Source organism: Phytophthora infestans, genomic scaffold, assembly GCF_000142945.1.
Source record: "Phytophthora infestans T30-4 supercont1.55 genomic scaffold, whole genome shotgun sequence".
Taxonomy (NCBI): Eukaryota; Oomycota; class Peronosporomycetes; order Peronosporales; family Peronosporaceae; genus Phytophthora; species Phytophthora infestans.
In genome coordinates this window covers 107,832-118,139 of record NW_003303704.1, presented here as the reverse complement: position 1 = coordinate 118,139, position 10,308 = coordinate 107,832, and the positions used below count along the sequence as shown (strand labels likewise).

The window sequence follows — 10,308 nt, the reverse complement described above, 5'->3', positions numbered from 1 at the left end:
TGGACCCCGCGTTGCTGTACGCCAAGCTTTCCCGTAATTACAGCGGATTCGTCATGTCTTTTGACGGATCAGCGAAGACAGAGAAGTACGGTGGCTACGGGAGTTGTTCATGGGTGCTGTGGAGCCTTCCTGAGTGGAAGGTAGTGATTGCTGCAAACGCTTACCTCTCGGCCACCACGGTGAATGAGGCAGAGTACACAGGGATGATTAACGGTGTCAAGGCTGCTATTGCGCACGGTGCCGAGGATTTAGTCATCGTTGGTGACTCAAGGCTCGCGATTCAACAATCACTAGGGGTGATCGCATGCAGGAAGGAAACTTTGCTAGCGCTGCTGAATACTCACAAGGAACTCACGGCCAAGCTTCGATCAGTTAAATATCTCCACGTTGTACGAGAATACAACGCTGCCGCGGATTCGTTAGCCACTGAAGCGCTGGAATCGAAGGTCAGTCGGGTCATCTTGGCTGAAACTCGCAAGTCGGAATTGGCATCGCTGAATCGCATCCAGGAAATGATCTACGAACCGGATGAAGACTCGGTCGATGTTTCGTCACGTGGAGATGAGCGTCAAGTACATGTACTGTCAGGCAGCGAGTCTTCAAAGTGGAAAACTTTCGAAAATTTCGTGGTTGATTACAGCTCACCAAAGTGCGATTATCGTAATATGGCAGTGATGACTCGGCGACAGACGAAAGCCAAGAAACGCGTCAGGTTTGCAGATGAACACTCGGAGGAGGTCTCAAAAGCTCAAGAACAGCATGAAGAACAACGAGAGACGTCCACCGAAGATTCATTCGGCGAAGATTTGCCAGACCACCCTCACAAGACTGTACCAGCGGTATTTCCCGATGCGGAAGATGTTGACCCGGTAGCGATACAGCGGGAACGACGCAGACGGATAATGGTGGCACAAGACGAGGAGCAGAAGTGGTTTAACATCAAGAAGGTGCTTCAGGGCCAAGCACAAGAGCTGAGTTACAAAGAAGCTCGAGATGCCTGGAAGTACGCTGACCGGCTCGTGTTATCAGAAGACGGCGTGCTTCACTATCTTGGACTGAATCGTCTGTACGACCACGGTTGGCAAGAGAAGACCAAGCTGCGGCTTGTGGTACCGACAACGATGATTCAAGAGGTCTTGCAGAACTGTCACGACTCGCTGGAAGGAGGACATCAAGGTGTGGTGAGAACGTTCCATCGCGTTAAGTCCGATTATTATTGGATCGGCTTGTACGCTGACGGGGAGAAGCATGTGAAGTCATGTCCAGATTGCAGCTCGAGTAAAAGCCGTCCACAGCTTCGTGGATACTCGCCTGGCAACGTACTAGCCGAACGACCTTTCCAGATCGTCTCGATGGATTTTGTGATCCCACTACCGAAATCTCGCAGGGGCAACACGGCGTTGCTCCTATTTCAGTGCTCGTTTACGGGATTCGTTATTGCCAAGGCTATGTCAGATACGACTGCACTGAGTGTTGCCCAAGTGCTCGAAGAATGTGTGTACCGACGATTCGGAGCCCCATCATTAATAAGGCATGACCGCGACCCACGCTTCATGAGCGAGGTTTTCCAAGCATTTGCAGAAATGATGCAGTCAAGATCACGAGCGACTTTGAGCTATCGGCCACAGGCTAATGGACAGCAGGAACGCTCGGTGAAGTCGGTGATGGGTTCCGTACGGGTGTACGCGGAAGACCTTTTACAGCAAGATTGGGACGAGATCGCAGAGAAGCTAGTATTTGCTATTAATACTTCTCAAGACACTACGAGGAAGGAAACGCCGCTCTACCTCGTTCATGATTGGGATGCGCAGTCGACGTTGCGGGCAATGTCGTCATCACTCAAACAAGGACTCGGCAAGCAGTCGGACGCACTGGCATGGCGGCGTGAGATCAATCGACAACATGAGATCGCCCTCACTATGGCCATAGATTACCAGGCTGTAGAAAGGAGCGAAGGGCAAAAAAGCATAATGATGCCCTGAGTCGACTGGAAAAAGCCGCTGTATCTCAACCAAGTGAAAATGAACGCTCGGTGGACCTTCCAGAAGCTTCGGAAGAGGTAGATGATCCTGCAAGAGCCCCACCGAGATCTCTTTTTGAGATTGGGAGCCGGGCGTAATTGTACATGGAACGCGTCAAACCAGGCTTGACAAAGAAATATGCTCACCGATGGCATGGACCTTTTCGGATCAAGCGCAAAGTGGAAGAGTTTGCGTACGAGCTGGAACTGCCTGACCGAAGTGGGTATCGCTTCTACCCAGTAGTGCATGTGTCGAGACTCAAGGCTGTCAACGAGTTCAACAGTCGACCGAACACTCGGTTGGTACTAGACGCGACTAATGAAACAAGACTCGACACAGATGAGGAACTATTGCCTGAGGACAGCTGGGAACCAGATCAAGTCGCCAGTGAATATGAAGTTGAAGTCATTCTCGACGACAGGACACCACTGTCGACGAGCACGGAGCGTGCTGTACGCGAGTTCAAAGTCAAGTGGGTTGGTTATGAAGATCCAACTTGGGAACCAGCATCCAACTTGTCATGTGGAGGTCTGCTGTACGACTATTTGCGAGCCAAGAAGAGCGAGAATCGGCTGCAGATGGCGCAAGTGGCGGACGAAGACTAGCGTGACTGGATCACGTATGAACTGTCCACAGGACGATGCAGCCTGTGGTAACAGACAAAAAACGTTACTGCAACAACAGATTGTAAATGCATTTGAAGAACAACATGAACATGATTACGCTGTGGAAGTGGATTAAGAATAAGAAAACATGAATGCCGGCCGAGGAGCGACCACTGAAAACGAAACCTCGCGGGACCCCTCAACAGTCAGCTGAGATGTTGGAGAACGTCGTGGAGCCTGCAACGAGGATTCAAAGTGACTCCAATTGCCGGGCAGCGGTAGCCAATAGTGCCAACGAAGTTGAGTCCTCACTTTCCTTCTCCTCTTCATCGGGGACCTGGACCTCGGCGGCTGGAGCCGCAGCAGAACCCTGCAAATCCTCGGCACCAGCTTCAACAGGAGCATCATCCAGAGCGGGACGTGGAGTAACCGGTGGCGAGTCAAACAACGAACGCCAGGTCGGAATAAATTCATTAGCATCCAGAGACGGATCAACAAGCAAGCTTCGGTACACATCCACGAAACGCGTACCACGGGGATTGAAGAGCTTCGGATTACACTGGCACGGAAAGTACGTGGTGTTGTACGGGTGCTGATGCGGCGCGTTCATCCGTCCAGTACGCCAGGGCTGACGTGAATCGAGAGCCGGAACTTCGGAAAGCCAGTCGGGTGTCCGAGGTGCGAACGGCAAGTTCTCGATTGGGTACCATGGCTTCGACGGCTCCAAAAGCAACTCAGGGCGAATGAACGGCTGGCCGGAGGTACCAGAGAAAACCGAGTCACGACTCCACGCCGTGTACTGTTCACGGTACTTGTTACGAAGACGATCGGCACGACGGTCGCGCTCACTGAAGAGCTTCTTCAACCGAGCTCTCAGTTCCTTCAAGCGCTCCTTGTCGTGACCAACTTTTTTGGCTTCTTCAACGAGACCTCGCTCAATGCCAGCCAACGGAAGCCAGTGGAGTCGCTCCCACAATGCGAACCCGAGGTCACCTTGCTTACCGCCGTCACCCCGAAGGTTCGCCCAGATCATCTTGAGACGGGTCTCAATCGGAGCACGCTTGGAGATGGGGACGCTTGGGTTGAAGTCAACAGTGTCGAAGAGACAAGCTTGAAGAGGATAAAGCTGCCGAAGTTGCTGGTACGGGTGATAAGGATGCGAATAATAAAAAAACGCTTGGAGACCCTCCAACGTGGTACGCACGGTCACCTCACCAGCTTGTTCGGGAAGGGTTAAGCTCAAGAGTCGCTCGAAACACTTCTTGGCGCCTGCGTCAGTAAACGCGATGTCCACGTACGGAAGAACCCACGGTGGCAAGGTGGACGAAGCCGGCACCGTAGGGCGACCACCAGACAACACTCGGTGAGGCAACGGCTCAACCGACGGTGCACCACCACGACGCGGCACCGAAGTGTAGGTGGCCGTAATCATGCGTCCAGGTCCAGCATCGAGAGTCCAAATAGGCGGACGAGGAGACACTGGAACAGGAGGAGAAGATGCTGGTGCTGGGGGACTTGCTGGTGGCGAAGGAGGCGGACCGGCAACGATGATTGGGGAAGTCATCATCGGCGAAGGATTTGGCCGAGGAGGAGTCGGGGGACGAGCTGGGCCAAGATTGCTCCAGTTCCTCTCGGAATCTTCAATATCTTCGTCATCGAGGGTGCTTGAATGATCGGTAGGTGGCGGAACATCATCGCCACCACTGGGAACATCAGGAAAATCATCCACCGAAGGTTCATTATCATCCACGTCATCTCCATGATCGTCATCAGCATTCCCATCGTCATCAATCTCCATCGAAAAGTCGAGCGAAGACACGCTTGGTACGACAGCCGTCGGAACAGTCGGAGCCGGTTTCGAAGACACGGAGGCTAGCGGAGCAGCTTTCAACAGGGGCAGACTCTGCTGTAGAAATCACTCCCGAGTCTTCAACTGTCTGGGACGTCGGAACAGACACCAAAGCAGACTTGCCTTGTGGGACAGTTTGGTCCGACTCTTCACCTTCGTCACTTGAGTCAAACATGAGCCGCATTTCCTCGGCCTCGCGCAGAGCCTCTTCAGCAGCACGTATGTCGGCTGGAGAATGTGAAATCGTTGAAGCTGGTGACTTGGCCACATCGTGTGGAGGGCTAAGGCGAGTCAGGAGAGACGGGAACATCGTCGTGATCCCCAGGGTTCACATCCTTACCCGAAGGCTCTGTAGCAGTTTCTTGAACCGAAGGGACGCTGCCTGGATCAGCAGTCCCCATGTCTACGCCACTCTGGTCGCTGCTGAGATCGACCACGGCGGGAGTCGAGGAAGACGCTGGTGTAGGAGGTGGCGACCATGAACTTGGAGAAGACGGTACAGACTTGGACCGAGTCTTCATATGACGTCGTGGCTACTTAGCAGGAGAATAAGGACGGGGTTTCTTGCGCTTCTTCTGGGCCGCCTTCTTCCACGCCTTCGGACCGAACAGCGATCTACGAGCCGACTTGGGAGTTGAAGTATCGGCAGGTGGCGCATCACCGAGACCGGCAGCTGCCATCGAAGCACTGGCCTTGTCCGTTGGGATTGGAGCCTTTTCTTCGTCAGAGTCGTCCGGCACGTCGTCTGAATCTTCGCCACCTGGTCTAAGACGCTTATGGGACTTCCCATGGTCCACTTGGTGAGCGGCTTTGGCCAAAGCTGCAGGAAGGGCTTGAGGATCGTCCGAAGACGCGGTGGCAGACTGAATGCACCGCAGAGCGACTAACGTCTCCTGATCCAAGTCCAGCGCGTCCAGGTCCAGCTCACCCGCAGTCAGACCTATCACGAAGGATTGTGAACGAACGTTAGTTGCTGAACACACGGTGGAAGGAGCGACATTAAGAGCGTACCTTCAACAGCCAGAGGAAGTACCTCGGGATCCATCCCGGCCAGACTCACGTGTGCACGGAGGGTACGATTCGCTTGGAGGAGGCGAGTGTTACGGTCTTGCTGGTTCTCAAGGACCTTGAGCGTGTCGTTATCAACGTACTTGCCCTGGGCAAGCTATACCGGAAGGAGGTGAAGCTTCCGAGTCTGCTCGGTATTTGCTTCAATAGAAGACTTGTACACCTCGCGTTCGCGAGCCAGCTTCTTTTGCAAAGTGCTGATGAAAAGTCCCGAGCTTGGACCTCGCAGTGCAGACGATTCAAGTCTTCTGCGTGTCGCTTCATAGTGGCTTGAACGGTGGCGAGCATGGCGTCGTTCTGGGCATTCACTCGACTCGCGGAGGATCTTGACATTGTGGTGAAGGGCTTCAATCTCAGCGTTGGCAGCCTTGAGGAACGCCTCCGCGCTCTCACGAGCCATGATTTCGGGTGCCACCGAACGTACGGCGGCAGCAGCCTCGGACTGAGCGAACCGCAACTGACGCTCTAAGTCGGCGACTCGTTCGGGTAATGCCGACAGCGCGTCAGGAACAGGCTGTACCGCAGCGAGGACATCATCGAAACCAACAGCAGTCTCGAGGCGACGCTGAGTGTGTATATCGCCGTGGAGAGGAGGCGCAACGCTGAGCTGCACTTGGTGACGAGCCATTGCAGTCAAGTACGGGGTTATCGGGGTCATCATGTGATCGACCGATGCCTCCGTACTTTCAGCCAGCATGGCGCGCAGCGAATCTTCGGTGAGTAGTGGTGGATCACCAGCTGGGGCAGAAGGAGCAGCAGGAGCCATCTCCGCGGATTCAGCGACGACGGGGAGTGCTGCAGGAGCTACCGCAGGGAGTGAAGAGTCCGGGGCAAGAAGCGCCAAAGGACCGGTTGATAACGCCGCTGTCGGAGGAAGTGTAGCAGACTGAGGGACGTTCGAACCCTCGGCCTTGCCCTCCTGAGAAACAAGTCGAGTAATGTGAGGTGATGAGCAAGGTGCCGATGATTCAAGAGAAGGATGAGCTGACGTACCTCCAGCTGTTCACGTTCGCGACGTCTACGAGGATTGAGACGCTGAAAAGCGTCGGACACGGCTCGATTCAGACGCTTGGACATACGGTGGCGAGATGGTGAATTGAAGAATGAAGAAATGTCACAACGGGCACCAGTACCGTGGCTTCCATTGCGACAGGGGCAGTTGTGGTGTAGTGATTTCTCCGTAGTTGCGGATTATCACCCGTCGACAAAGACGTGACACCGCCCAAGATGTTCAAGCGACGAACCCTCGGTCAGGTGATGTACGGAGACGCCAAGGTGCCAGCGACTCGACGGCGTCACTCCCGAGCTTTCAACGAAGCATTGGATACGGCCATATGTCACTGAATCCAGGCTGTCCTTATTATTAATAATGGACTGGCCGGATTCGCATTCAGCGGACCATCTACGGTACGAACCCTCAGTGGCTGTTGGGATGAGTTCGCGGAAGACTCAGCGACCATTACAAGACACGTTCACCGTCTGGGACAGAGCGTGGACCGTTAAAGATGCTCATGCGACGGTGCAGACGACGCTTGGCATGCAAGAAGATCCATAACGGATCATTGTTCACGTGATATTTGTATACTTGATTAGGACTTCTTATTAGGAATAGACCCGAGAGGGTAAGCTTAAATACAGAACAGAATTTCTACTCAAGCACACAGCGACGTCCGGCTTCAAGGTAAGCGTCTGGTCAAGCTTGTTTGAGTGTGTTATGCCTGTCGGTGAACTCGAAGCTCTGTAGCGAGGGTTCACCCGGCAAGGCCAAGAGACTTGTGTATTGGCCGATTATTATCGGGAGGTTTTACGTGACGGCTTATTGTTGCCTATTTGCACGACTGGAAGTGCTTTAATTGCCTCCCTTTTATTCTTCCAACCGAGTGTTGAACACTCGGTGATCTCGTAAAAGGCTTACCCGTGCCTGGTACCCTTTCGCTGTTGGGACCACGAGGATTCAAAACACCTGCTAGTTTTGCTCGTGCTAGTAGCGTGGTCTTATTTTACTGGTTGGCCTATATAAGTAGTTTACAAGGTCCAGTTTGTCCCGGTGCAAGGGCAGAACTGGGGTCTTCAGGTCCGCCCGAACGATCGTTTACTATCCTAGTAGACGTATTGTTGTGGGAACATCCTAACTACGTTTGTAGCTAGAGTTCACGTGGGATTTCCAACACCACAACACATATATCTTGTCCTCCAAAGAAAACTAAAATCAAAAACCGAAAAATCGAAGCCCTGACTGGTTGGATTTTAATATAAATCGTGTCCTCCAAAGAAGAATTAAATTAAAAACCGAAAAATCCAAATCGATTCTGATCAAATTAGATGCCATAATATTATTAGCACCTCTAATTTGATCAGAATCGATTTAGTACTATCAATAGTACTACTATCTTACTTCCGATTGCGCTCTCGAGCGCCGTGTCATATTGCTGTCATTCGACAATTCTCCATGGCTGAAAGTTTCACCGTTCAAGACCACTTCGTGGAGCTGGGATACACCATCGATGATTCCACCAAGGGCCCGATATCCCACCAATGCCGCGGGTGCGGAAAAAAGTATCGCCTGATCGACATTTTTCGTAAGAAAAAAAACAAGCCTCAGCAAGTCGAGGGCGAGGAAGCACTACAAGGTGTGCAAGGGCAAGAAAACGTCGAAGGTCAAGGAACCCTCTAAGTCTAAGAACCCGCGTTTCCAGGACCATACATTTTCTTCGAAAGCGAAGTGTGTGACGAATTAATGAGGGTAGCCTAGTTTTATTAAAAACGATAATAAAACAACTACATCCTTGACAACACCCGATGGCAGCCGTTGCCAAGCCATAAGGGTTTAGGGTTCAAGGTTAAGTATAGAGGTTTCTGAAAAAAAAAACTAGCCTAACAAGTACACCTGAAATTCAGCACACATATGTCAAAAGATATAAATATTCTGCTCACAAAGTTTTAATCCAACGGGCACCGGCAAGTATACAAAAACTAAGAAATACCGATACAGCAAAAACAAGCATATAAACATATGATTTTCTTAACGGATATGAAATCAGCGGTGTCGGTTTAGGGGGGCTATGTCACGTTCCTAGGCCTAAAAAAGGGGCAGAACAGTCTTAAACTGAGCAATGTATTGAACTCATTTTAAGTACGAATTTTTCTTCATCTTAGATACAATTTTTCCTATATTTTAAGTACAATTTTTCCTATATTTTAAGTACAATTTTATCTTTATTCAAAGCACGAATGGTCTTATCTTAAGTACGATTTTTTCATATAAGTACGAATAATATTTATCCTAAGTACGAATTTAACTTCATCTTAAGTACAAATTTTTTTTTTACAACTATTTTTAATTATCCTAAAAACAATTTTCTTCAGATTAAGCACGATTGGTCTTTATTTAAAGTACAAAAAAATTATATCTTAAGTACGAAGTTTTCTTTATCTTAATTTTTTTTTTTTTTTTATCTTAAGTATCTTTTTTTTCATTTTAAGTACGAAAGTGTTTTATTCTTAAGTTTAAATGTTTCTTCATTTAAAGTACGAATTAAAGTTCCAGTGGTATTAAAACATGATATTTATTAATACGTTCACAGCTTTGATTTTTCGGGTTTTGTTTTTACTTTTTTTTACAGGACATGATTTAACAGTATATATCTTGTCCTCCAAAGAAAACTAAAATCAAAAACCGAAAAATCGAAGCCCTGACTGGTTGGATTTTAATATAAATCGTGTCCTCCAAAGAAGAATTTAATCAAAAACCGAAAAATCCAAATCGATTCTGATCAAATTAGATGCCATAATATTATTAGCACCTCTAATTTGATCAGAATCGATTTAGTACTATCAATAGTACTACTATCTTACTTCCGATTGCGCTCTCGAGCGCCGTGTCATATTGCTGTCATTCGACAATTCTCCATGGCCGAAAGTTTCACCGTTCAAGACCACTTCGTGGAGCTGGGATACACCATCGATGATTCCACCAAGGGCCCGATATCCCACCAATGCCGCGGGTGCGGAAAAAAGTATCGCCTGATCGACATTTTTCGTAAGAAAAAAAAACAAGCCTCAGCAAGTCGAGGGCGAGGAAGCTCTACAAGGTGTGCAAGGGCAAGAAAACGTCGAAGGTCAAGGAGCCCTTTAAGTCCAAGAACCCGCGTTTCCAGGACCATACATTTTCTTCGAAAGCGAAGTGTGTGACGAATTAATGAGGGTAGCCTAGTTTTATTAAAAACGATAATAAAACAACTACATCCTTGACAACACCCGATGGCAGCCGTTGCCAAGCCATAAGGGTTTAGGGTTTAGGGTTTAGAATAGAGGTTCCTGAAAAAAAAACTAGCCTAACAAATGCACCTGAAATTTCGCACACATATGTCAAAAGATATAAATATTCTGCTCACAAAGTTTTAATCCAACGGGCACCGGCAAGTATACAAAAACTAAGAAATACCGATACAGCAAAAACAAGCATATTAACATATAATTTTCTCAACGGATATGAAATCAGCGGTGTCGGTTTAGGGGGGCTATGTCACGGTCCTAGGCCTAAAAAAGGGGCAGAACAGTCTTAAACTGAGCAATGTATTAAACTCATTTTAAGTACGAATTTTTCTTCATCTTAGATACAATTTTTCCTATATTTTAAGTACAATTTTATTTTGATTCAAATCACGAATCGTCTTATCTTAAGTACGATTTTTCATATAAGTTCGAATATTATTTTTCCTAAGTACGAATTTATCTTCATCTTAAGTACGAATTTTCTTTTAGA

At 49.1% G+C, this 10,308-nt stretch overlaps 1 protein-coding gene across 1 annotated transcript; it reads left to right on the top strand.

Annotated features, from left to right (window-relative positions):
• Window positions 1-9,452: 9,452 nt before the first annotated feature.
• On the top strand, window positions 9,453-9,787 carry PITG_17449 (uncharacterized protein; the record flags this gene model as incomplete). The annotated part of the gene is made up of 2 exons (XM_002896637.1): window positions 9,453-9,547; window positions 9,607-9,787. The coding sequence occupies 2 exons, from the start codon at window positions 9,453-9,455 to the stop codon at window positions 9,740-9,742; spliced, it is 231 nt and encodes a 76-aa protein (XP_002896683.1).
• Between the last annotated feature and the right edge of the window lie 521 nt (window positions 9,788-10,308).